The sequence below is a fragment of the Panthera tigris genome, chromosome D2 (genome assembly GCF_018350195.1).
Source record: "Panthera tigris isolate Pti1 chromosome D2, P.tigris_Pti1_mat1.1, whole genome shotgun sequence".
NCBI lineage: Eukaryota > Metazoa > Chordata > Mammalia > Carnivora > Felidae > Panthera > Panthera tigris.
The window spans coordinates 44,559,540-44,586,512 of record NC_056670.1 but is presented as its reverse complement, the minus strand read 5'-3'; the positions used below and the strand labels follow the sequence as shown (position 1 = coordinate 44,586,512).

General features: G+C 38.6%; 1 protein-coding gene across 8 annotated transcripts in view; it reads right to left on the bottom strand.

Moving 5' to 3' along the window:
• SHLD2 (shieldin complex subunit 2) overlaps nt 1-26,973 on the bottom strand; it is an 83,766-nt gene that overhangs the window by 27,811 nt on the left and 28,982 nt on the right. For 4 of the 8 annotated variants that reach the window (XM_042960177.1, XM_042960179.1, XM_042960178.1 and 1 more), the window contains 3 exons: nt 9,681-9,910; nt 7,812-9,347; nt 3,605-3,712 (listed from right to left, as the gene is read on the bottom strand). In XM_042960177.1, coding sequence (XP_042816111.1) covers nt 3,605-3,712; nt 7,812-9,342 — 1,639 coding nt within the window. In that variant the 5' untranslated portion in view covers nt 9,343-9,347; nt 9,681-9,910. The remainder of the gene's footprint in view (nt 1-3,604; nt 3,713-7,811; nt 9,348-9,680; nt 9,911-26,973) is intronic. The other 4 variants (XM_042960175.1, XM_042960176.1, XM_042960181.1 and 1 more) reach the window with 1 other exon arrangement.

Genomic DNA, 26,973 nt, shown 5'->3' with positions numbered 1-26,973 from the left:
AATATTAGCCTTTCGTCTAGGTGTATGTTGCAAATATTCTCTCCAAGTCTGCAGATTGTCTTTTGGCTTTGTTAATGGTGCTTCTGGTCATGCAAAATTTTCTTTTTCTTTTTTTTTTAATTTTTTTTTTAACGTTTATTTATTTTTGAGACAGAGAGAGACAGAGCATGAACAGGGAAGTGGCAGAGAGAGAGGGAGACACAGAATCGGAAGCAGGCTCCAGGCTCTGAGCCATCAGCCCAGAGCCCGACGCGGGGCTCGAACTCACGGACCGTGAGATCGTGACCTGAGCTGAAGTCGGACGCTCAACCGACTGAGCCACCCAGGCACCCCAAAATTTTATTTTTCTACAGTCAAATTTATCCGTCTTTTTTTTCTTTAACTGCTTCCGTATTCTGAGTAATAATAAGAAAGTGTTCCCTACATCAAGATGATAGAGAAATTCATCCATGTTTCCTTCTGGTAACTGAATGGTTATATTTTTTATGTTTAGATTTTTAATCCATTTGGAGTTTATTCTTCTATTTTGTGTGAGATACTGTTCTAATTTTCTCTTTTTTCGAAATGGCTACCCAGTTGCCTCACCACCATTTATTAAAAAGTTTACCTTTACCTCAGTGATCTCAGATAATATCTTTGTCATATACTAAATTATATGTATACAGGTCTAATTCTGATCTTCCTGTTCTATTCCACTGGTCCATTTGTCTATTTATGTACCAGTATCACACTATTTTAATTATAGAGGCTTTACAGTTCAATGCCTGTCTCGTAAGCATGGTCCCTTGTGCTTTCTCTTTTTGAATGTTTTCCTGGATATTCCTGCATGTTTGTTTTTCCATACGATGGTTAGTATCAAGTTGTATATGCCATAGCATGGCTTCCCAATATTGTTATTGAGATGGCCCTGAATTTATAAATTCACTTATGGAGACCGGATACCATTATAATGTTGAGTCACCTTATTCAGGAACAGGGAATGTTGTGCTTCCATTTCTTCTTGTCTTTCTTTCTTTCTGGAGTGGTTAAATTTTTTTCCTTATATAGGCTTTGCAAATTTCTTGTTAAATGTATTCCGAAGTATCTTCTTTATTGCTTTCACCAATGACTTTTGCCCTACCGTCATGTCCTCTGTTCAGTGTTTGTATATGGAAGGCTAGTGACGGTTTCAACATTAATTTTAGTATCCTGTTGCACCACTGAATTCCTTTATCGTTTGAATTGATTCTTTGGTTCCCTGGAGTGTTTCTGATATGTTATCAAGGCATTTGCACGTATAGTTTTTACTCTTCTTCACCCATCCAGATACCTCTGCTTGTCTAGTTGTATTGGTTGATAACTCCAGTATCATGATAACGAGCAACGAGCAGCAGAAATAGTGGACATCCTTACCTTGTTCCTGATTTTAGTGGAAATGCCTCTAGTGTTTCTCCATTAAATAAGATACTGGCATTAGGACTAAATACATCTGTTTTAGTGACACAGTATCAACTGTATTGTAATTGTTACCACTGTATTGATACTATATTTATTGATCCTGAAGGAGAAAGTATCCTCAACTCCATTTCCTGGAGAGCTTCTTATGATAAAGGGGTGCTCAATTTTGTCAATATTTATGGAGATAATCATACAATTTTTCTTTCCATTTATTAATATGGTATATGATAGTCATAGACCTTCTAATATTGAAACACATCTTTCCATTTCTGGAAAAAATCTCACTTGGTCATTATTTCTTTAAGGTAGTGTTAGATTTCGTTTACTAATATTTTGTTTAGACTTTGTATGCGTGTACGATACTAGTCTGTGTTCTTATTTGTAATGTCTTTCTTTGGTTTAGGTGTCAGTGTCTTACTTACTTTATAAAAGGAATCAGGAAGTTTCCTTCTTCAATATTCTAGAAGAATTTTCAGAGCACTGGAACTATCTGGTCTCTTGGTAGAATTCTCCTGTGAAACGATGTGAGCCTGGCAACATTTTTGTATGGTAGTTCTTGAATAATTTTCTCTATTTCTTCTATAGAACTGGTCTGCCTAAGCTATATCTCAAATCCATCCATTTCTCATTATCTCTGCTGGCCACCCATTATCTCTCAACCTCGACTACTGCAGTAACTTCCTAACTCCCTAATTCAGCTCCATGAGCAGCCCTTCGCAGCCAGATCTATGGTATTCCTATCTCTGCCCTTTGTTAGTTTCCGTCATAGCACTCATATCACCCTCATGTCTGTAGGTTCTTCCTTATCGGCCCGCCACACAGGGACATCGGCGCCACGAAGGCTGGCACCAGGTGGACACTGTTCACCACTGTACCCCCGGTGCACAGTGCTTCAAACAACGTCAACACTTCATACATATAAACTGGGTAGGTGAAGAACTCAACTTTAGTTATTTTATGAGATCATGTCAGTGCTGATTTTCTGTTGACTAGTTTCCCTTGGAAACAGGGAAATCTTAACCCTTTCCAAACACCTTTGTTATTGTTCTAACTGTTGTTACTCTCTTCTACTTACCCTGCCTTCCTTTGAGAATACTTATTATTCACGGGTTGGAATATGCTGTACCTTCCATACATGCCACACAACTTTCTTGTTATTCTAATTAATCTCTTGTAAAATCAGTGTATTCTTATGTACTCATAGCTATCTTTCTATGACACTGTTTCAGTATTCCATCAAATACATTTTGCTTACTATTTCTCCATTAATATTTCTGTATTGTTATTATATATTACATGCAGGTTCAATACCTCACATTTAATCTTCACAGCAACCCTATAAGCTACGTATGTATTTTAATTTCCATTTCACAGATGAGGAAACAAGGGTACAATGAGGTTAAGTAACTTGCCGGAAGACACAGACTGTGCAAGTGGTAGGGTCAGGATTCAAATCTTGCTCTGACTCCAGAGACTATAACTACCAGTTTATACTGTCTCCCTTACTTTGTTTTCTTTCTTTTTTTTTTTTTTTTTTTTTTTTTTAATATATATATTTCTTGGAGAAAAAGATAGCTTCTGGGCTCTTCAGTGCTGATTTTAAAGAAGAGAAAATGGATGTCAGAGAAGGAGGGTAGTCTTTCCTTGCAGTGCTGGACTGAAGAACAAGGATTCAAACCACAACTGTCTGAGTGGAAGGCCCAGGCTTTTCTCACGACCTCAAGGGTTCCTAACCAGAGGCTGGGGAACCCCACAGAGAACTTTAGCCTGGCAACAGAGAACTTTAGAGGTCCAGGGAACCATTTGGAGTTATGTGCAAAATTCTGTGTCTATCTACCTAAGTCTATTTTTCTGGAGAAAGGGCACATAGCTTCTCTAAGAGAGCTAGGACTCCCTAAAAGGTTAAGAACTACCACTATGTGGACACTCTAAGGAAAGTAAGAAAATGGAAACTGAACCCCAATATTTCTTAAAACAAATATGATTTACAACGTACAAGTTTATTTTTATAAATTCTATTTTCAGTCTTACTAAAGAAAATAAACCAATACTGTCCAGCTAATCCATTTAGAAAACATTTTGTAAAATTACTATTTTAACTTTTTTTTCTAATATGTATATATACTTTTGAATACTAAGAAATGATTACATTTAAAACGTGTCTTACATTCTTCAGACTGGACAGACGGGTAACTCCCAAGATTTAATAACTGACTGGTAAAAGTTGATTGTAGTACTGTCTCACCAACCCAATGATCTTCATGAACAGTAACATCTAGACAGGGAGAAACAAAAGTTCTGATCATGTCATAAATTCCTTCACACTGTGGTTAACTTGCCAATCATAGCAAAATATTATTAACATCTCTCACAGGCCAGGCAACTAAAGATCAAGTGGGTTAAATCATCTGCCTAAAGCCACAAAATGATAATATAGCAACAACAGAATTACTTCTGTATATTCGAACACTATCAATATGGAAGCTCATTGCTCCACAAAGAATGGTTTAATGGCTTTTGTTCATGCAAAAAAAAAAAAAATGTTATAGTGTCTATTTTGAGAAATTAAAAGGAAATCATTTAGGGGCAGGAAGCAAAGTAATGGTTCCAAAACAGTAGTGTCTAACAGAGTAAATAATATTAGTATGCATTTACCCCTTCTGCCACAAACACATATGAATATCAGACATCCTTAAAGGACTTGGATTATTTTCCCCTCAATAGCATGGTAATCTTCATCTACAGATGTTAAAAGTAAAAGATTTTGGAGGTAAGGAACACTGGAACACTTTCCAATAGGAAAAAGGGAGCTCTATGATCTAAGATGGATACAAAAGAATCATAAAGTGGAACTAAATATACCAACAGGTAGAAACAATTTCAAGTAGAGCAAAACTGTAAGTTAGAGACAGAGACATATCAATCTCTGGAAGAATATAAACAGTGCATAAAAGAATATAAACAGTGCATAAAATGCTAGAGGTATAAAGATATCCTAATAGTAGCCAATTTTTGAGATAATAAGGAAGAAAAACAAGGATGCACACATTCCAAGTAGTCACTTCCAAATTTACACCCAGACCCTTTCCCCAGCTTCAAACCCACTTACCCATTTATCCACAACTGCCTCACGGACATTCCTGACTGGATATTCTATTGGCTCTCCAAATTCAAAAATTGCTCAAACCTGCTTTTCTTCTCACATTACCCATCTCATTTGTTGGCACTGTGGAGCTAGCCAGGTAAATTAAAATGTGAAGTCATCCTGAACGTCTACCTCTCCCTCCCCACCTTCTGTCTCCAAACCCCCACCTGCTGAACACTGCCCCGTGAGTCTCCCCACCGGCCCTTGACAGTGCTATTTTATATGGTGCATTCCTTTCTCTCCTGGTAGGTCCCCTTCCCACCTCCAATCCATGTCCCCCAGGGCCAATGAGTAATTTTTCACGAACATTAATGTGATCCATTAACTAGTTTAAAAAACACTCAGCTCCCCTCTGCCTGGCCAGAAATAGCTAGGACAGCATTTTAGACTCTTCATAATCTGACCATCAGGATGCCTGCTCTTCAGGAAGGAACAAATAAGAAATTTCAAGGACAGACTTCGGAAAACTAGGTTGTAAAACCTATGTTGGGTTAGTGACCTGCTAATCACTGGTGACAGGGTGGAGTGGAATCAATGGCCCAGCCCTTGCCTCCTGGCTGTCCTGATTCCCTCTCACTTATGTGCCCTAGAGCCTCTCCTATTTGTTCTTAAAAATCTGTGGTTTCCCCCAGATAGGGCCCAAGGTCCTCTTTGAATTCTGGTCAGCAGTCTCCCATAGACCATCCTTACTTACAGCATCTCTTCATTCTATTGCTGAAAGTCTAACGGCAAAAGGTCAACTGTGTTACTGAACGGAACGTGATCTAGAATACATCTGCTGTGGGAAAATTTTCAGTTTTGGGGTGTATATCAGTAGATAGTATGAGATATCTAACATAGAGATATAATAATGTACAATTGGATGCTGTTAATTAACATAGGAGTTTACCTACAAATTTCTATGTAAATATAATTTTACTACCTAATTAGGAAAGTATAGGTTTCTCTGTTTTCCATGAAGTTTCCATCTGTCCCCACAAACAAAAGAAACTTATTCAGAAATTGATGAACTAGATTACTTTACTAAGGAAATAAGGTAAAAGAGGGGAAAAAAAAACCCTGATATTATTTTTAAAGGTGCTGATAGAAATCATCTAAATATCCTATAATGAGAAAATGGCTAAGTAAAGCGGTAAAGTCACTTGACAGGTTACCTAGTTGCTAACAACCGTATGGACACTAGGGGAAAACACAGAGATGGCAGGTCTGAGTTTCCATCTGCCAGGAAAAGTCCTCCTATGGGGCCCACACAGTGACAGTAATTGCCTTGGTAAAATAACCAGTCCAGGGCTCAGCTCTCTCTTTATAGTCTGGGGAATCTGATTTTGTCAGCATCCCCAAAATAGATTTCAGCTCGGCAACATAAGCTCACATTAAACAGGTCCATGAGACAAACAAAAAAAAAACCAGAACACAATTTTTTTTTTTTTTTTAATTTTCACTGAGGCATTAATTGCCACAGAAACAACATTGGCAGCCAATTCTCACCTTGTAGGCAGTTTCACACCTGGGAAGCCAGATCATAAGCAAAGGGCAGCTCAGTGAGCACTGAATCAGAACAGAGGGAGCTGGATGAACCGCCTTGCCAACAAATAAGATGACGTTGCCAGTGGGACGGGACCGTGCTGGGCCTATGGGTTATAGCCCACGTTTATCCCCTTATTAGAGGCTGCACCTGATGTACAGCCTGATGCACCTAATGTACAATAGCCAAGGCTCTCATTCCCCCAGCAAGCCATTAGGTGGGAACCACTAATGATTGCCTTCATGTTTTCTTTTTCCTAGCTTCTAAGGCTCACCCACTCTTCTTCTCTACCACATTCTTTCTTTAGACACGTTATTGAGCTTAATCAGTTTCCTCCCAGTCTGGGACTCATCCTTAAAATGACTGGTATCTCTGGTCTAATACAATGTGTATTTATTTCAATTAATGAAGAACCTGTAACACAATGTTAGATTTCTTATGTCAGAAAAAGAAGCAAGGTAAAAACCGTTCCTTGGAAGGTATTATGCTAAGTGAAATAAGTCAGTCAGAGAAAGACAGATATCATATATTTTCACTCATATGTGGAACTTGAGGAACTTAACAGAAGACTGGAGGGGAAGGGAAGAGGGGGAAAAAATAGCTACAAACAGAGAGGGAGGGAGGCAAACCCTAAGAGACTCTTAAATACAGAGGACAAACTGAGGGTTGATGGCGGGGGGGAGGGGAAAATGGGTGATGTGCATTGGGGAGGGCACCTGTTGGGATGAGCACTGGATGTTGTATGTAAGCGATGAATCATGAGAATCTACCCCCAAAACCAAGAGCACACTGTACACACTGTATGTTAGCCAATTTGACAATAAGTTATGTTTAAAAAAAAAAAAAAAGAATGTTCTTAATGATTACAAGTATATAGTAAGAGTATGGGTTCCAGAGTCTAGGTGAAATCCTGGCTTTGCCACTTCCTAGATGTGTGAAACTGGGTAAGTGGCTTTACTTTTCTGGGTCTCAGTTTCCTCAAAGTAAAAAATGGGGATAATAATCCATACCTTTTTCATACAGTTGTTGTAATGAGTTGACATACATGCAAAGTTTAAAACACAAAATAAGTTCCCAATAAACATCAACCATCCTCTGTGTACGTATATACATTCTAAGGAGCACAGGGAGAACAACGGGACGGTAACTCTCCGAAACGTTACCGGTGGTGACATGAGGCTGGTTTACTATCAAGAGTTCTTCCTTTCCACATTTCCAAATGTGATTAATACAATTTTAGTAATTAAAAACACAATAGAAAATCTGTCTCTGATCCCTCACTAAGAATGCGATGTGCACAGCATTATCAGGGAGTAAGGAGTAGAAACACTGTCCTTTCATAAGACTGCTAATATAAAGAAAAGGCTTAAAAATAAGACACACGTAGACAAAGCCATAAGAAAACAAAGAGCAAGCCTGATGATATGACCTGATTGCTAACAGAGCGAATGAAGGAGGGGTGCGACCAGGAAAGGCTTCTTAAAAGAGGAGTGGAAGGGAGGTTCAGAACAAAGCAGACTAGAGCACAGGCCCAGAAACAGCAAAGCACAGGATACAGGGCAATGGTTAGGAGACCAAAGCAGATGCTGGAAGGGGCTGGACCACGCTGGCTCCCACAGAGGCAAACGGTAAAAAGGCGGGGTAAACGTGGGAGTGCGGAAAAGCCTACAGCTTTAAGCTACCACCATCCCATGATCACCTTACCTGTGAGCAAAATTATATCTCCAAGAAACACTGTAAGTGCCCAAAATGCTGCAGTCCTCCACAGAACGACCTTCTTCTTAATTTCTGATTGGTCAGTTACCACGATCGTTGCTAAAGGCACTTGAGAGCCAGAATTTGGCCCAGATTTTATATTTATTTCTTTCACATGACATGGAGATAATACCATGACTAAACAATTATACTTCCGACCTTTAGAATCACAATTTTTTATTAATGATGTCTTTTTAATCCCCTTAAAACTAGACACACGCCTCTGGCCCACTGCTGCAGTAGGATCTCTTGCATCAGAAACCAACTTAATTTTCTTGGATGGTTGGAAGGCTTTAGACAGAGCTTTGGAATGGCCCAATTTATCTTCAGAGGTCCAACTTCTTTTAGTAGAACTTTTGTGGAAGGTATTTAGTTGGGAACACAGTATTCCTGAGCAATAGGACTCAATACATACATCACTGGGGGGCACTTTGTCTTCAAAATTGAAAAGTTCCTGGGATCCTATATTTTCTTCAAGACGTTTATCAGGCTTCACGTGAGTGTCACCACTTTTTGTTTCAGGACAAACAGGACTGAAGAGTTCAAGGGAATGTGCTTGGTTTTGTCCACTTTCATCTCCTGCAAAATCATTATTAGGCTGAATCGAATTATCTTCAGTTATCCTTATTTCCCCATGACTTGCCTTTGGTTCACTCTCCACACTTATGGGCCCTTTATTTCTAGAATTTTGTCCTTTATACTTCCTCTGAGATAAAAGAACAACCTGGCTGGCAGTCATTATACTAAGAAATTCAGTATCAGTAGATATTTTAAGGTCTGAGACCCTTCTAACAGGTTCAGACCTTGGCTTATCTTCCATCTTCAAGGAAAAGAACCCCAGACACTGGTTTTGTCCCTCATAATGTCCGGTTGGCACACATTCTGTTTCAACAGCTCCCGGCCCTGTATGAATGTGTTCTGTACCACAGACCAAATCCAGTGCAGCGGCATGCTTATGATCTAACTGAAAGACATTTTTGTGAAAGTTTTGACCACATGTATTTGACTGATCTTTGTGCTGTTCATCTGTGATTTTCTTATTGTCACCGAAAAGCTTTGGATACTTTTCTCCTTCAGTTAAATGCTGAACTCTGCCCTTAAGTTCACGTATTTGCACATCAGAACTAGTTATATCACTCACCCCTAAGAGGTGACTCTTCTGGGATATTCCAGTCTCCGCTTCAGAAATACAATGTGTAAAGTCTTCTTTCACATGAACAGGTTCATTCATTGCCTTTGTTAAAAAATGACCACGAGGGAGATCTGGAGGGCCGACAGCTTCTAGGACTTGATAGTCTTCAAGAGTTTCGCGCATGCCTTTTTCATCCCTCGGATGTAAAGAACGGTGATTATATAAAAGTTGAATTTTTTTCCAGGGGTCATCATTGGATATTAAAGAAGTTCGCTCCTGTGACATTGTCATGTTCAGTGGACCACCTGGGGCACCCCAAAAAATGTGGACTTGAGATCCTCCACTCATAGTTTCTGAAAAAAATTTAAATGAGTATTTTGTCAGATTTTTTATATATTAACTTATTATATGCCATCAAAAACATAATTAATAAAGGTTGTTTATTTTGGTATTCCATTAAATTACGAAAGGCATAAATATACAAGAAATCATAAAGGGAAATCAAAATAGCCAGAAAATATCCTCACATGAAGACTCTTTAATACATTAAAAGGGATGCTTAAAAAAAGACTCTACAAAAAAAATAAAGCTAAGTACACTGACATCAAATGGTGTTTAATTACATTTAAATAACAAGTTAGTAGAGAAGGAAAAATAAAGCATTGGTTTAACTGTACTACAGTCACCTTTAAATTTCCTGTTTTCTTCACTCCATAGACTATCTCAGTAACTTTGGGGCCTCCTTCCTTCAACTGTGAACTCAGTTCCTGAGACCAAAATAGAAGGTTCAAACGGGAAGGGAGAGAAAATTAAAAAACTGAGGCTTGAGGCTCTCTTCAAGATGTAGAAGTGACTGTCATTTATGCTCACTCCAATCTGTTAGCATAATAATTACTTCTGTATTTTTAAATCTTCTCTGAAATACAAAGAATTAAGAGTAGTCATTTTGTAATACATGGATAAAAGAAACTCGTTATAATTTAAACTTTTTTCATTAACTGTGGCACCTGATATAAGTACATCTAAGAAAGCATCTTATTCATTAAGGTAAAAATGAAGAATTGTACCATGATTTACTTGATCATAACTGACTTTCAAAAGGAACTTATTAAAGAGATCCAGTCCTGGAGTTTGTTGAGAACTCTTTCACAGTGCTCCAGGGACAAAAAGACAGATAAGGCTCTTGGCCTAAGGGAACTGTCAGCCTGGTTTTAAAAAAAACAAAATGAAAAAAAAAATAAAAAAAAATAAAAAAATAAAAAAAACAAAATGGAGGGGGTGCCTGGGTGGCCTAGTAGGTTGAGTGACTGAGGGTTCAACTCTTGATTTCAGCTCAGGTCATGATCCCAGGGTCGTGGGACTGGCCCGTGTCAGGCTCCACACTCAGTGTAGAGATTCTTGAGATTCTCTCTCCCCCTCTGCCCCTCTCCCCCACTCACACACTCTCTTTCTCTAACATAAAAAAGTTAAAATAAAATTAAAAAACAAAAACAAAAAGGAGGGAAAAATAGTGAGTGTAAACTGACATTCTCAAAATAATGTAATGGATACTATAGACTATAAACAGGAAACAACCATCAGCCAGGGAAGAACGCAGCTACGGAAAGCAAGCATTGTGGCTAAGAGCATTTAAACAAAGGAAACAGCCTCAGTAACAGGCAGAGTTATGAAAAACCATGGTATGACTAAGGACTTTTGATTAGAGTATAGGGTCCTTTGTAAAAAGATGTTTTCAAATCGTGAAAAGTCCATATAGAAGTATGGAAGTATATAGGAAGGAGGAACCATCAAGAAATGACAACTATAATCTCCCATCACTCTTATCCTTGAAGATTCACTCATTGTCACCTTTTCCAAATCTAATAATTTATCCAATTATAATTCTTATGATTTCAATATCAGTGTGGATGATCCCTGGCCTCTCAGCTGCTTGACCTCTTCTCCTCCATTGACTGTATTCTCCACCTTACCCCAGTTATCCATTCGTATAGTCATGTACCCTCCCATTATCAATAACTGCACACCCTTCCCTAAAATCAGTTTTAAACCTTCAACTCTCTGACTAGCTTCTCCCATCTTCCTACTCACTCTCTAAATGCACAACTCCAACAACTTTCTGAACGTGTGGGATCTACAACTGATCATACATACCACATTTTTACAGCTTCATTCTTCACTTCCCTCCTTAACCAGCTCAGCCACTATGGCCCATTATTATAATCACTCCCTAGCACACATCGCTAATTCTGCTGCTCTCCTCACTAAGATATTTGCCCAGCTGAACTCAAACACTGGTTGAATCACCACCTACTCTGCACCTATAGCCCATGGGCTAGAAGTAACTAGGAAAAAAAAATTACACGTTCATCTGAAAACTAGTCTCATTTTAAGTTCATTAGCACTAACCTCCAGGTGGTACCTAGGAATCTATCTTTCCCTATCTGCTCACTCACTAAGGAGCTCTTTCATACCTCTTCATTCTCTAAGTCTCCAGAATCTCTTCCCCAGTCCTCACGTACAGTTGGTGACCATGCTACCACCATCTCCAATTACAAGCTCTCAACAACATTCCTACCAACCCACCCCTGTCATATTATATACTGTGCCCACCTTCCTGTTACTATGGATGGACAGTCCATGCTTCGATGCAAGGCCATCTCTTCCTCACTTAGACATTAGATCTTATTCCCTTGTGCTTCCTCAGGTTCCAATAATTCTCCCCTTCGCTCCTACGTTATTTTTTTGCTCCATACTGGAGCATCTCCATCCACATAGAAACATGCTACCATTCCTTCTCATGTTGTTATTCCTCACCTTCTTTGCCGCTCCAACTGTTGCACCATTCTGCTCCCTTCTTTAGCAAAATTCCTTGAGAGAATTGTCTATACTCCCTCTTCTCTTGTTCTCTCTTAAACCCACTCCTCTCAAGCTTTGGTCCAAACCACTCCACTAAAACAGCACATTTCGAGACCCCCAATAACCTCCACATTGCCATGATGAGTCAACTCTCCATCTTCAGCTCACTCAGCCCATCAGCAGCATTTGACACTGCTGACCATGCCTTCCTTCTTGAACACTCTACTAATTTGGCTTTAGGGATACTACATTCTCTTGGTTCCCACTCCACTTCATTCTATTTCAGCAGTTGCTCCTTCTTGGTCTCCTCTGCTAGCTCCTCCTCATTGCCAAACTTCTTGCTCAGGGGCCCATCCTTGGATCTCTCTCTGTGCTCACTCTTGAAGTGACTTCACTCAGCCTCAGGCTCTGAATACCTTCTATACACGAATGACTATCACAAGTTTACCTCCATCACAACCTTTCCTCTGAACTCCTGACTCTTCAACCCACTTTCTACGTACTCCCCACCACCACAAAATGTCTAATAGTCAGCTGTGCAGAAAAGAGGTAACACAGTAAGACCTGAGACTACCGTCATTAAAGACGGCTTGCTTGCAAGGTGGGCCCAGGTTGGCATCTAGGAATTTAAATTCCAGGAGGGTTCCCACCATTCCTTGATAAGAATAGTTCAGCCTGCCTATACTATCTATGTAAACAATGTTACAATGAGCTGGAAACATCAATGTGTGCGCTATGCAGACGGTAGCTACGTAACCAGCACTCCTTAGAGAAATGGCTGATTCCAGGTCTGGAGCAGGAAGAGTACAAAATACAAAAGAAACCTGAAATATCTCATCACACCAGGCAGCAGTAAAACTAGCAAAGACTACTAGGATGGTGTCAAAATAACTCAGGAGCGAACTTAAAGAGGTTCCCACTGGCCAAAGTTGAGCAACCAATAAGAATAATTACCATAATAGGTTGAAACACACCAAATCACCAAATATGTTTAAGCCCATGAGTTCACAAAGATAACTAAAACAAGCTCACTCAGTGATCACCTTGAGAGGATATTAGTGACTAAGCAATTGTTTTAAAAGCTGGTGAGTGAAAAGAAACTTTATCCTTTCTTTACTAACAGTATTGTAAGATGACCAACTATTTAAAAAAAGAAATCTCTCTTTACAGAGGTAGCCTGCTAATAAACCAACAAATAAAAAAGAAATGACAGAAACACACGACTTTGCCACTCCTGATGAAGTAGCAGATTTTCTAGGCAATAAGCATAAGTGACTGTTAACATCGCAAGGTAGATGTCATAAGGGAGAATGGAGGGAATCTGTAGACTGAGATCAATTATAATGTACAGACCTTATTCAGATTCTGACTTGAAGACACAAATGTAAAAATACCTGTATTACAAGACAGCTAGAGGAACTGAAACTCTAATGTTTAATAACATTAAGGGATTATTGTTAGTTTTTAGTGGGATAACGATACCGAGGCTATGTATGAAAGAGTTACGTGCTAGAGATGCAGGAGTGTCTGCAGGCAAGACAGCGTGACATCTCAGATTCCTTTAGAACACTGGGAGGGAGAGGGAGGGTAGGTGTAGATGAAGCAAGATGGGCCGTGTGTGATCAGGATGACGAAACACACAGAGGGTCACTGCACTAATCACTCTCCTTTTGTATGTTTCAAATATCCTGTAATACAAGTCTTCACTTCTGTGTTGGCTTTTTTTACTATTTTATTTTAGAGAGAGAGAGAGAGCACGCACATGGCGTGTGCACAAGCAAACACAAGGCAGGGAAAGGGGCAGAGGTAGAGAGAGAGAGGATCCCAAGCAGGCTCCATGCTCAGCACAGAGCCCAATGCACGGGGCTCGATCCAACGACCCTGGGATCATGACCTGAGCCAAAATCAAGAGTAGGCCACTCAACCCAGGTGGCCCTCTTTGTTGTTGCTCTTAAGAAACACTGTTTCATACCCATAGGACTGCAAAAAGGTTTATGCAGAGATACCTAAGATTGGGGAACTCTCACACTGCTGGTAGAACAGGAAATTAGCATTCTACCAAATAATTCCACTTCCAAGTTTCTGCCCTGGAGAACTCCGGTACATATATACGTATACAAGAAAACATGTATGAGAATGATCATGGGATACTTTATAAGCAAAAAAAATTTGGAACCTAAAAGTCCTTGGAGAGGAGAATGGATACATCGTGGAATATCCAGAGAAAGATTACTGTACTATATGGCAGTAAAAAGCAGTTACAGGTCAGCATGGATACATCTTACAAATATAATTTTAAATGAAAGAAACAATTTGAAAAATATGTAACTTTTGGTATCAATATATTGAATATTTTTTGTATTTTTTTAAATTTGAGTATAGTTGACACACAATGTTACATTAGTTTCAGATGTGCAACTTAGTGATTTGACAAGTTTATACATTATGCTATGTTCACCACAAGTATAGCTACTCTCTGTATTGAATTACAATATATTCATTTTTAAATATGCCTGAGTATAAAACACCAAATTCAGGATTGTGGTTAACTTTGCGAGAGAGGAATGGGGATATAATAGGTAAAGAGTAAAGGGCTTGAACTGTTCTGAACATGTTTTTTTTTGTTTTTTGTTTTTTAGTGCAGTGTGGTTAAAGAGGTGTTCCTTATATTGTTCAAAAATATTTTAATATTAAAAAATCATAGAAAGAAAAACATTAAGAAGCAATATTAAGGATGATTTTTAAATTTTTTTCTATATTTTAAAAGTTTTATTGTGATGAATAATGAATATGCATTATTTTCTTAATAATTAAATCTTTTTTGCTTGGTAATTCAGGTTTTTCTTTTACAATCTTCAAACTGAATATGATGTTCCAATAGTTGTAGAACAAAGGACCCAAATCTAACATTGCAGAGTAAGAATTGAGCACAATGATGGCAGTTATTAATGCGTTAGCAGCTAAACAAAGATACACTGCAATTTTCAAGGTTCACAATAATGAATTATTACCATAGAAACAAAATTATAGTGTTTAGGTGTCAAGTTTTGACAAATAAAAGAGAAGTAAGCATCACTAATTGCCATAACTACATATCCCACCCTTGTCTAATCCACAGAAAGAATAACCTGCGTAAGGAATAACTTATATGTTAGACCAATCAACAATTTACTACTTATATATCATTATCCAGATTGGCCACTAGGGGGCCCCCCAAATAGCAGAGCAAAAACCTTCAAGTTGTGAAGATGTGTTCAAACCAAGCAGAAGGAAAAATAAAACAGACTGACAAGCAGGTGAGAATACTTATTTTCAAATAAAATGTATAAAATTACTATGATAATGACCTCCCTTCTCTTAAATCTTTGGGTTTCTCTCCAATGGTTTCTTCCCTTTAATCTCAAATCTTTAAAAAACAAAACAAAAAAGCAAACTTCTATTTTGTTTCTATGTTCTTATTTCCCATTTATTCTTCAACTCACTTAAATACAGCTCTTACTCCACGCATCTTGCTAGAACACTTTTTACCATGAAAACCAATGCCCTCTAATAGCTAAACCAAAGGTCAGTATTTGATCCTTATCTTACTACTACTTGAAACTGTAAGTCCCTCTTTCCTGAAACATTCTTTTTTTTTTTTTATTCTGTGAGAGCATCAAATTGGAATTACTTTGTGCTTAAGAGACAGATAATTGTTGGTTTCTTCATTCAGTCATTCACATAACAAATACCTACTCAATACTATGTGCCAGACATTATGCTAAGTAGTGGGAACTCAGCGATAACAACAGGGAGTTTTAATAGTCTGATGAGAGAGATAAAATGACAATTCACAATAGTGACATTGAACTGCCATGGGATTAAATGCAGGGGTGTGCCTAGAAAGCAGAAGGTGGGGGCTACCAACCAAAATAGGACTGCCTATTATCTGCATTTTTCATAGGCTCTTTGGACTACAGTAAACAACAAAATTTTGAAACTAAATTTAAATAAATACAGGAAAAAAAAGGAGTACAATACAGCCCCCAAGTCCCCTTGCCCCCACTCCAGCACAGGACCCAGGAAAGCAGCTTTAGTTGCCTTACCCAAGAGACACCAGCTACAGAACGTTTTTAATCTCCAGAACGTTTTTACAGATAGTTTAAGACACTCACTGCTTCTGTGTCCTTACTTAACCTTTTCTCCTAAATGTCCTGCAAACGGACTTCTATTTCTTATCTCTGTTAAGACAACAGTGAAGTCCAAATTGTCAAATAAGCACTCACAGTACAGGACTACTCCAATCATAAAACTCTCTTTCCTTCGTTTCTAGAATGCTATGCTTTCCTGTTTCTTCTACCTCTCTGGTTCTTCTTTCTTTTTCCTTGGACCATCTTCTTTTCCCTCCACACAACTCTGCAGAATTTCATCCAATCTCCTTCATTTAACTACTAAATATCCAATTATGCTTTACCAATCTATATTTAACCAACCACTCTCCCTATTATCAGATACATTTCTAGTTTCACTATATTTGACACAATCACAGTAGATAAAAAAAAAAAAAAGCAACATTCTATTTAGCTTTCTTGAAGGGAAAATCTGACTAAATGACCTTATATCTAGCCTGGATTACACAGTCCTTGGACTCAACTCTAGTATGGTTTATGGTTACAGGGCCATGAGACCATAAGTCCCCAAGATTTAGAGCTCTATGTGCCCTCTAGACAGGGGAGGATGGGGAAGTGCACAGAGGTGACACAGGGCATCTTGAGAGTTCAGAAAAGATGTCCTGGGAAAAGAGATGTCTGAAATGAATCAGTTCTATAAAACACAAGTGTGGAACTTCCCACACACACACCAAAAAAAAAATGGACTAGAAAGTATGGTCCTGTTAATTTAAAAAACAGTAATTTTTTACAAAGTCTTTATACCTAAGGCTGCTGCTATGAAATCCAGTAATTTATAGGAGTTGTGAGTATGTGAACAGGGGAATGGGATGTGGGCATCCTAGGTGAGGGCAGGGGAAACAAAATATTTATCAAAGCAAAAATACACAGACTGGAGAGTTGTTATAGACAACCGATAAATTTCAATGATTCTAGGATATGTTTTGGGTGTACTCAGAGGGTTAAAGCTCATTAAGATACCAGATGAAACTTGCAAGTACATATCCATTACCGTAGTTAATAATTACACAATTTCTCAATCTGCAGAAGGCCACTTCAGTCAGAAAGACCAATACAACCATAATCCTTTATCTTTAGAGTGGTCAGAGTCTGATGAATGGGTCAAAGATTTATAAAGCAGGATGAACTGTATCAGCAAGTTTTGTCTTTGCAGAACACTGCAACTAAAAATGCTTATTACAAAATATATGTGGTTTAAAGAGAGTGCTTTCTCCATCTTATTACCAACCTATAAATTTCAGTTATAATGCCTTTCTACGTCTATTTTACCAAAACCACTAAGCATCATAGATATTCAATAGCATCAAATGACAAAATGAAGAGTCAAGACAGGACTGTAATGAGAAACATGGGTTTTAGAGTAGGGTATATGGGTTACAACCCTATTCTATGACTTTACTAAAAATGTAAACTTGAAATTGTAGAAGCTAGGTGATCGTTACACAGGGTTCATCTTGCTACTTTTATATATATTTGAAAACATCCATAACAAAAAGCTAAATTTCTTTATAGGTCACATGGGAATCAAGTTTCTTTACCTGTCAAATGAGAATAACATCAATCCCTGTCTTACAGTGTTGTTGTGGGATGGATACAGTACTCACTCAGTAAATGTTAGTCTTAAAACCTGGACACTCTATACACACACACTTGGTAACACAAACAAAAACCAAGCCATTGTATTTCCTCCAAGGTTTTGTTTTTTTATGTATATTTTTATATAGTTGTTACTATAAAATTGAAATAAGTTCGTATTCTGTTTCCACGGTTTTATATGGCCACCGTTGTATGTCAATCTATAATGTTCCTAATCATTTTTAATGCTAGCTTAATAATTCAGTGATGAATCTAATTTAGTTAACCATTAATCTCCAATTCATTAATTTGTTTCCAACTTGTCACTATTATAGTCATTGCTGCAATAAATGATTTGGGGCATTGACCATTACGTTTCAATTATTATCTTGTGGTAATCTCCCAGGTGCGGGATTTTTGGGTCAAAGACATGTCCATTGTTACCGCTCTTAAAATGTATTATTGTGTCATTTGCAAAAGAACTGAACAGTTTATAAAGCCACACAGGACAGCTGAGGGTTCCAGCTTTATACAACTTTGTTAGCATCTGAAAAAATAATCGTACTAGTAAGGGTATTGTGAGGTAGTTTACTGCTGTTTCATTTGCATTTCCCTAGATATATCTAAATAGAAAAAAATAGTAAAAAAATAGTAAAATATTAAAAAAAATAAATAAAAAGTGATGAAAATGTGCATCCATTGAGGTCTGTTAAATAAATTATGTCACAGCCATACAAAGGCAAACTCCACAGCCATACACAGCCATTAAAAATCACAAAGGGGGGGGGGGCGCCTGGGTAGCTCAGTCGGTTGAGCGCCGACTTCGGCTCAGGTCACAATCTCGCGGTCCGTGAGTTCAAGCCCCGCATCGGGCTCTGTGCTGACAGCTCAGAGCCCGGAGCCTGTTTCAGATTCTGTGTCTCCCTCTCTCTGACCCTCCCCCATTCATGCTCTGTCTCTCTCTGTCTCAAAAAATAAATAAACATTAAAAAAAAAATTTTTTTTTAAAAATCACAAAGGGGGGTGCGCCTGGGTGGCTCAGCCGGTTAAGCATCTGACTTCAGCTCAGGTCATGATCTCATGGTTTGTGGATTCAAGATCTACATTGGGCTCTGTGCTGACAGCTCAGAGCCTAGAGCCTGCTTCAGATTCTGTGTCTTCCTCTCTCTGCCCCTCCCTTGCTCATGCTCTGTCTCTCTCTCTCTCAAAAATAAATAAACATTAAAAAAAAAAAAATCATGAAGAGGGGGTGCCCAGCTCTTCAGTGGAAAAGCATGCAACTCTTGATCTCAGGGTTGTGAGTTCAAGCCCCACATTGGGTATATATTACTTCACAGGCCCAGTACGCTTCTGCTGCGCCACTCTGCTCAGCACAGATATAGATTACTTTAAATAAATTGAGGAACCTGGGTGGCTCAGTCGGTTAAGTGGCCAACTTCGGCCCAGGTCATGATCTCATGGTTCATGATGAGTTTAAGCCCTGCATCAGGCTCTGTGCTGACAGCTCAGAGCTTGGAGCTTGCTTCAGATTCTGTGTCTCCCTCTCTCTCTGACCCTCTCCCTCTCTCTCTCCCTCTCAAAAATAAACATTAAAAAATTTTTTTAATAAATAAAATTTTTAAAAATCATGAACACATGTAATATCATATTTTTCCTTAGTATACTGATATATAAAACAAGGAGACTATAGAAAATTGTATATGGAAGAATTTTATATTTAAAAAAATTTTTTTTGTTAATGTTTATTTGTTTTTGAGAGAGACAACATGAGCAGGGGAGGGACAGAGAGGGAGACACAGAATCAGAAGCAGGCTTCAGGCTCTGAGCTGTCAGCACAGAGCCCAACACAGGGCTTGAACTCACGAACTATGAGATTATGACCTTAGTCAAAGTCGGACACTTAACCAACTGACCCACTAGACACTCCTATATTTTAAAATACAGTATTCAATGTACCACCATTTACCTTGAAGTTAAAAACCATTCCCCTCCTATGTCAGAAAAATGTGTGTTCTCCATAGTAACTGATACAAGTGGTAGTAAAAAAAAAAAGAAAATAGCTTTTCTACACTTTAACCTCATTTAATTAATCCAATTTGTTACCTTATGTCATTGTGCTAAGAAGTGACATGGAGTACTAATAACCCATGTATTACGTACATTCATGTTGAACTCTACTCCAAACAATCATCAATAGCTACTAAATGCTAGTACCAGAATTTCCCATTTAAGATGACAGAACAGCACCACACTTTAGGTGACTTATGAAAGGTTAAAAGATACAGTATTTGTCCTAAAAACAAAAGCAGTTGAAGTTTAAAGCTATTACTCATTCTTTCTTTCTTTCTTTTTTTTTAAAGCTATTACTCATTCTTGTAGCTAAACTAACAGCTACTAAAACAAACCTGTGAGCAGACAACTGATTCCCTAAATCTCCTTGCATAACCTTGACTTAATTTGCAACACTCTGGTCTTCAAGTGAGGCATCTGTCATGGGCCCATAGCCACAAAAGGTCCACACAGTGCAGGGAGCGTCCTTAGTCCTACGGCAACACTGCAGGACTTTGTCCTTCCCGCTCCCTATTCCAGGCATTCACCCTTCTCCCGGTCAAGTCCAAGAATTTAAACAGGAAGCAAACCTGAATCTAGCTGCTTTTTTACCATAAGAATGCGGTGGCCAGACATTTGGCTTTGCCCAGAAGAGTCCTAGGTTAAGCGTGCTATCCTGGTGTCCTGTTCAGTTTCCCTTTTCACTGGTTTAGAGATAAATTCTACAGTCACCAAGTTAAGAACCACACAACTACATGAATAAATGCTCTAGCAGTGAAGAGTGTGCTTCCTGATACATTTTATCAGAAACATTTTAATAATAGGAACAATTTAAGGGAGAAAGGAAACATTCTGTTCAGTTTTCCTTTATGACTTCTTAAGTAATGAAATACTAATGGAAATTAGGTTGAATAGTATCTAAAACTTATAATATGCATTTGAGAATCTCACAACAAAGAATTAAATGAAGTAGAGAAAAGAATTAATATGTTTGGTAACTAAGGGGAAAAAGGGGACTATGGCTGTCAAGTTCTAGGTAATGAAGCAACAGACAATGGTACTAAAACTTCTGGATCCAGTCTTCCCACAAAACATCTCAGACAGCAAGATGTTAACTTGTCCAAGGCTCATGCTTTCTCAGGAATTCCAGTCGAATGAGAAATCCTAAATATACCCTAAAATATCACACTTCACATCCCCCTCCCCCACAGCAAAAGGACTAAACTCTGAGAAAGGAAATCACAATCTCATACACATAAGGTGGGTCCCAGGGGTCTGCCTGCCAACCCCTGTGCTTGCTATCATCTCCACCCACTCCCTAAAAATATGAAAAACAAAACAAAATCAAGGGAAAAAACAAAACAAAACAAAAACAACTTTGCAACTTAAGCCATGACCTTGCTTTATAAAACGTCACACTCAGCAAACGGCAACTTCATCCTTCCAGTTCCTCAAGCCAAAGAGCCTGGCATCCTCACTGATTGCTTTCTTTTTCTCATAACTTCCAATTGGTCATCAAATGCTTTTAGCCCTCCCTTTAAAATTCATTCAGAATTTGGCCACTTTGCTCCACCTTCGCCTGCCACTGCCCTCGTTCAAACCACCATGGTCTGGATAATTGGCAATAATAGTCTAATTGGTTTCCCTTTTTCCCCTCCGGCTCACTCTGAACACATGCCCCGGGTCACACAATCTGAAGGTAGTGGAGCAGGGACTGGAATGCAGGAAGTAGGAGCCTATGTTCCTAACCACTGTTCTCGATGTCCCTTTTCTGTCTTCACACATCTGTGCACCTAGAATCCAAGCTAGGACCCTGCCATTGAATCATGAAATATCCTCACAAAACACTGACTTATCTAAAGAGGTGTGAAAAAAACAAAACTTCAGTATAAAGACGCTTCACTATCAAAGGATTCCACTGGGAAAGTTCACTGTAACTTAATAATGAAGTAAATAATAAATGGCTTTTAAGAAAGCATCTTTTTTTTATCCCTTCCTTCCTTCCTATCTGCCCCAATCCTCTCTCCCTGCCTCCCATCCCTTCCTCCCCCTACCCCTCACCTCTTCTATCTTCTCTCTCACTTTTTACTTTAACCACCTGGCAAGGAGATGATAAACTTCCAAGAAATTAAATATTCAAAATTTTAAAACCTGTTGCTTAGCTGGTTGAAAAGAAGTTTCGGATGACAGAGCTACCTACCTGACCTAACCTTACACTTTCTCCCTTTTACCTTTAATATCCTTAAAGTATACCCCAGCACCCAAGCACACTTGCATTAATATTCTTCCCCCAGACTCTTGTTTATTATTTTTTTAAACCTGAAGTATAGTTAAACATTCAATAATAGGCACAGAACTTACGGGTTCTGTTCAGTGACTATTGACAAGTGTCTACACCCATGTAACCATCACCCGAAACAAGATATGGCACATTTGCATGGACCTCAGGAAATTCTCTCCTGTCCTTTTTTTTTTTTTCCCAAGTAATCTCTGTACCCAACATGGGGCTCAAACTCATGACCTGAAGATCAATAGTCAGATGCTCTGACTAAGCCAGTCAGATGCCCCTTCCCTGTCCTTTTCTGAACAATTTCCCTCCCTCTCCAGTCTGTAATTATTTCCTGATCTCTATCAGTGTAGAATAGTTTTGTTTTTTCTTGGATTTCATATAAACCATATATTCTGTTCATTAATGTCTAATTCCTTTCACTTCACCCAATGGTTTTGAGATTCATCTGTGTTGCTGGGCCAATCTGTTGTTGGCTACTGTGAACACATCGCAATTTTTTTTCTCCATTTTGCTATAGACAGACATTTCAGTTGCTTTCAATTTTTTTAGCTATGGTGAATAAGGCTGCTATGAACAGTTTTGAATTCATAATTTCAAGGACATATTTTTCATTTCCCTTCATCAAATATCTAGAACTGACAAATCATCAGATAGATATGTATTTAATTTCATCAGAAACTGCCAAACAGTTCTCCAAAGTAACTGTACCCTTTTGCACAACCACCAGCAATGTATGGTTCCAGTTGTATCACATCATCCCCAGTGCTTAGTATACTTAGTCTTTCTTTTGTTAGTCATTCTAGACAGTGTGAAATGGTATCTCAGTGTGAGTTTACATTGCATTATTTCCCTGTTGACTAAGTGATGTTGACAGCCTTTGCAAATGTTTATTGGCCATTAGTATATCCTCCTTTGGGAAGTCTGTTCATGTCTTTTCCTCATTTTGTTACTGGACTATTCCTCTTTTGCTCATTTTGCTGTTGGGCTTTTGCAGTTTTTTATATGCCCCAAATACAAGTCCTTTGACACATAAAAGTGGTAGAAATTATTCTTCCATCACTGGACATTCTAATTGTTGGGTGTTGGCTTTTATGTATTGGCTGTATTCCTTTAAAGAGCGATGGATTTAGTTTGGGTACACGGTTGAGTTACTTGCAATTCATTTGACACTTTCCTAACTTGCTTCTGAGCTTTGTTAGGGTGAGTTTAGATAGGGCTGCAGTCTATGGCTAATTTAATCCCACTCCAAGATTTCCAGCCAGTGTCCATGTATGAAACAGTCCCTCCCTTCATGCCTAGTAGAAACACACACTATTCCAATCTCTGTGTGAGCTCCTGGAAGTGTTCGGTGTACTGAGTTCCAGTGTGGCTTTCTCCAGCATTATGTGGTTTCATACTTTGCATATGCAGATGAGTATTCAACAAAAGATTCTAAAGGACCCTTCTATAGATCTCCAGAGATCTCCTAGTTCTATGAATTTCTGTGTAGTACCCTCTGCTCCAGTTTTTTTACCCCACAAATTCTAGTTGTCTTAACTTCTCTAATCTCTCCTGGGTTCCACTGGGGTTTCCTTACTCTGTGCTGCAATCTAGAAAGTGCCTACAGGCAGTATGCTGGGGCACCTATAGTGCTCATGTCATTTATTTCAAGGCTTGCCATCCTGCATTGACTGTTTTCCCATGTCTAAAAATACTTGTTTCGTATATTTTAATCCTGTTTTCTAGTTTACAATAGGAGGGCAATTTTCAAAGCAGTTGATCCTGCACACGAAGATGTACCATTTTTGTAATAACTCTCTCTGTGTTATTTTTTAGTGGTTGCTCTCCAGATTAAAATATGCACCTGCTGTAAGTTATTATGGTCTACCTACAAATAAAAGTGTACTAATTCAGTCTATGAAATTTATGACAGCATAATTCCATTTCCCTCTTGTGGCATCCTCATGGTATTATACTCTATTTCTATATAAGTTGTGAACCCCACATATGTTAATATTTTTGCTTTAAATAGCCAATAGTCTGTGTGCATATATTATACATAGCCAATAGCCTATGTGTATACATTATCCAAAAAGGTACCAAAAAGTTTTTCTATGTATTTGTGCCACTATTTACCATTTCTGCTGTTCTTTGTTCTTTTCTATATACCCAAGGTTCCATCTGGTCTCTTTCATCTTTACCTCGTAGAACATTTTTTAGCACTTTTTGGCAGTTCAGATCTACCAGAGACAAATTCTTTCATCTTTGTTTTAAGTTTATTTATTTTGAGAGAGAGAGAGAGAGAGAGTACGCCATGGAGGCGCCATGCACGCCAGGGAGGTACAGAGAGAGAGAAAGAGAGGGGTTCCCAAGCAGGCTCCACACTGTCAGTGCAAAACCCAACATGGGGCTCAACTCCACAAACTATGAGATCATGACCTCAGCTGAAATCAAGAGGCAGATGCTTAACCGACTGAGTCACCCAGATGACCCAAATTCTGTCACTTTTTAATCTGTGTGAAAATATCTTTGTGTTACCTTGATTTCTATAGACTATTTCTGATCAACATAGAATTCTAGGTTGACAGGGTTTTTTGTTTTTTTTTTTTTTTCACCTTCAGCACATTTATGGCTATCATCCCATTGTCTTTAAGCCTCCAGTTTTTTCTTTTTTTTTTAAATTTTTTTTATGTTTTTACTTATTTTTGAGAGAGAGAGAGAGAGAGAGAGAGCGAGCAGGGGAGGGGCAGTGAAAGAGGGAGACACAGAATCCAAAGCAGGTTCCAGGCTCTGAGCTGTCAGCACAGAGTCTCACACGGGGCATGAACCTACAGACTACGAGATCATGACCTGAGCCAAAGGCAGATGCTCAACCAACTGAGCCACCCAGTTGGGCACCCCGCCTCCAGTTTTTTCTGATGAGTAGTTAGCCATAACCCATACTGTTATTCCCATGTATATACTGTATCTTCTATTTGGCTGCTTGTGCAATCTGCTCTTTAGTTTTCAGTAGTTTGATTATGACGTGCGTAGGTCTGGAATTTTGTTGTTGTTGGGTTTGCTTTTGTTTTGCGTTTAGACTACTTAGGGCTTGCTGAACTTCTTGATTCTGTCAACTAAAGTCTTTCATCAATTTTAGAAGTTCTTGACCATGGTCTCTTCAAATATGTCTTCTGCCACTTCTCTCTTCTTTCTAAAATTCCAGTTATAAACACATTAGACTGACATTATCCCATAGGTGGAAGAGTTCTTTCCTCCCTCTCCCCAACTCTCTGTTCTCTTGTTTATCAATTTGGATATATTCCATCAACAAGTCTTCACATTCACTGATCCTTTCTTCTGATATGTTAAGAAGATATTAAGCCCATGTGACACATTCTTCACTTCTAATATTGTATTTTTCATATCTGGAATTTTGTTAAGTTTATTTATTATTTATTTTTTATTTATTTTGAGAGAGAGATGGAGAGCAAGCAGAGGAGGAGCAGAGAGAGAGAGAAGGAGACACAGAATCCCAAGCAGACTCCTCACTGTCAACACAGAGCCTTATGTGGGGATTGAACCCATGAACCGTGAGATCATGAGCTGGACCAAAACCAAGAGTCGGATGCTTAACCAACTGAGCCACTCAGGTGCCCCTTCGTTTCTAGAATTTCTGTTTGGTTCCTTGGTAGAGTTTCCAAGACTCTGCTAAAAATCCCCATCTTTTCATGCATAATGTCTACCTTTACCATTAGATCCTCTAGCATTCTTTTTTCATAGTTATCTTTAAATCCCTATCTGATAATTCCACCAGCTGGATTATCTTTGGGTCTCTTTCTACTGGTTATTTCCTCTCCCGATATTTGGCCACATTTTCTTGCCTTTTCTTGTGTCTTGTAATTTTTTATGATAAGACAGACATTCTGTATAAAAATACATTAATGATTGAGGTAAGTAATATTCTACTTCTAGAAAGAGACATTACCCTTCTGTCAGGCCACTAGAATGTCCTCATATGTAAGTAATCTGGGCCTGGGCTTGGATGCAGCATTAATTTGATACAGTCTATCACTGGCTTCAAATATTTAGAGGGTGGGAATCAGTACTTTCACTAGAGCAGGGCCTGGGATCCAAGCCCAGGTAGGATTTCAGAGATCTGCCTGTGCTTCACAGCTAAGCCATGGGCTTTCAAAACTGTGGGAGTGCTTTTATGTGTACACTGTGATTGAACAATTTAAGTAAACAGATGGCAGATGGTGTGAAACAGGTTTCTCACTACTGGAGTAAGAATTTACAGATAAACAAGGGGAGGAATTTAGAATGATCTATGTGGCAATGGATTTGAGTTGGATATGTCAATATGAACTCATTTGTATATATACAGATTAGTATACTTCCTGGCTCTGTCAGCTGAGAGGGCCTACAGGCACAACATCTCAGTAGCAACAAGCACATCTAACACCTAGATCTTGGTTTCTCCATTCACCAATTAAAGCAACCAGGGCTCCTTGGAGAAAAGGCTGACTCTAGGACCGTGGCAGGAAATATAGAAGATAAACCTGGAGCATCAGCAGTGCCAAAAAGTAAAAAAAGTGGCCATACACACACACACACACACACACACACACACTGATGGGGGTATGTCAAAGAGGCATAGGAGCCAATTGAACCAGCTCCCAATGGCCAGAAGTGGAACAATTTCACCAACAAAATACAGTAGTATTGGATTATAACCTCAAGTACAAAATAAATATCCATGAGTCCATACTGTTAAAAGAATGATTGAACAAATAAATAAATGAGGGGAAAAGAGACAAATTTCCCGCACAGGAGAACTCCAAATAATTTACACAGATACTCCACCCTTAAGGACAGGAAGAGTAACTACCCACTTCTTAAGTGTGGGCTTTGCACAAGTGACTTCCTTCCACAGAGTACAGCATGGAAAGAGAGGGAAAAGGAGAAACTTAAAAAACACTACCTCCATCACATGCTGAAGCTCAACATCAACACCACTAGGTCATGTACCCTTACTACGATGTGTAGTAAATGACAATTAATCTCTGTGGTCTTCCTCCC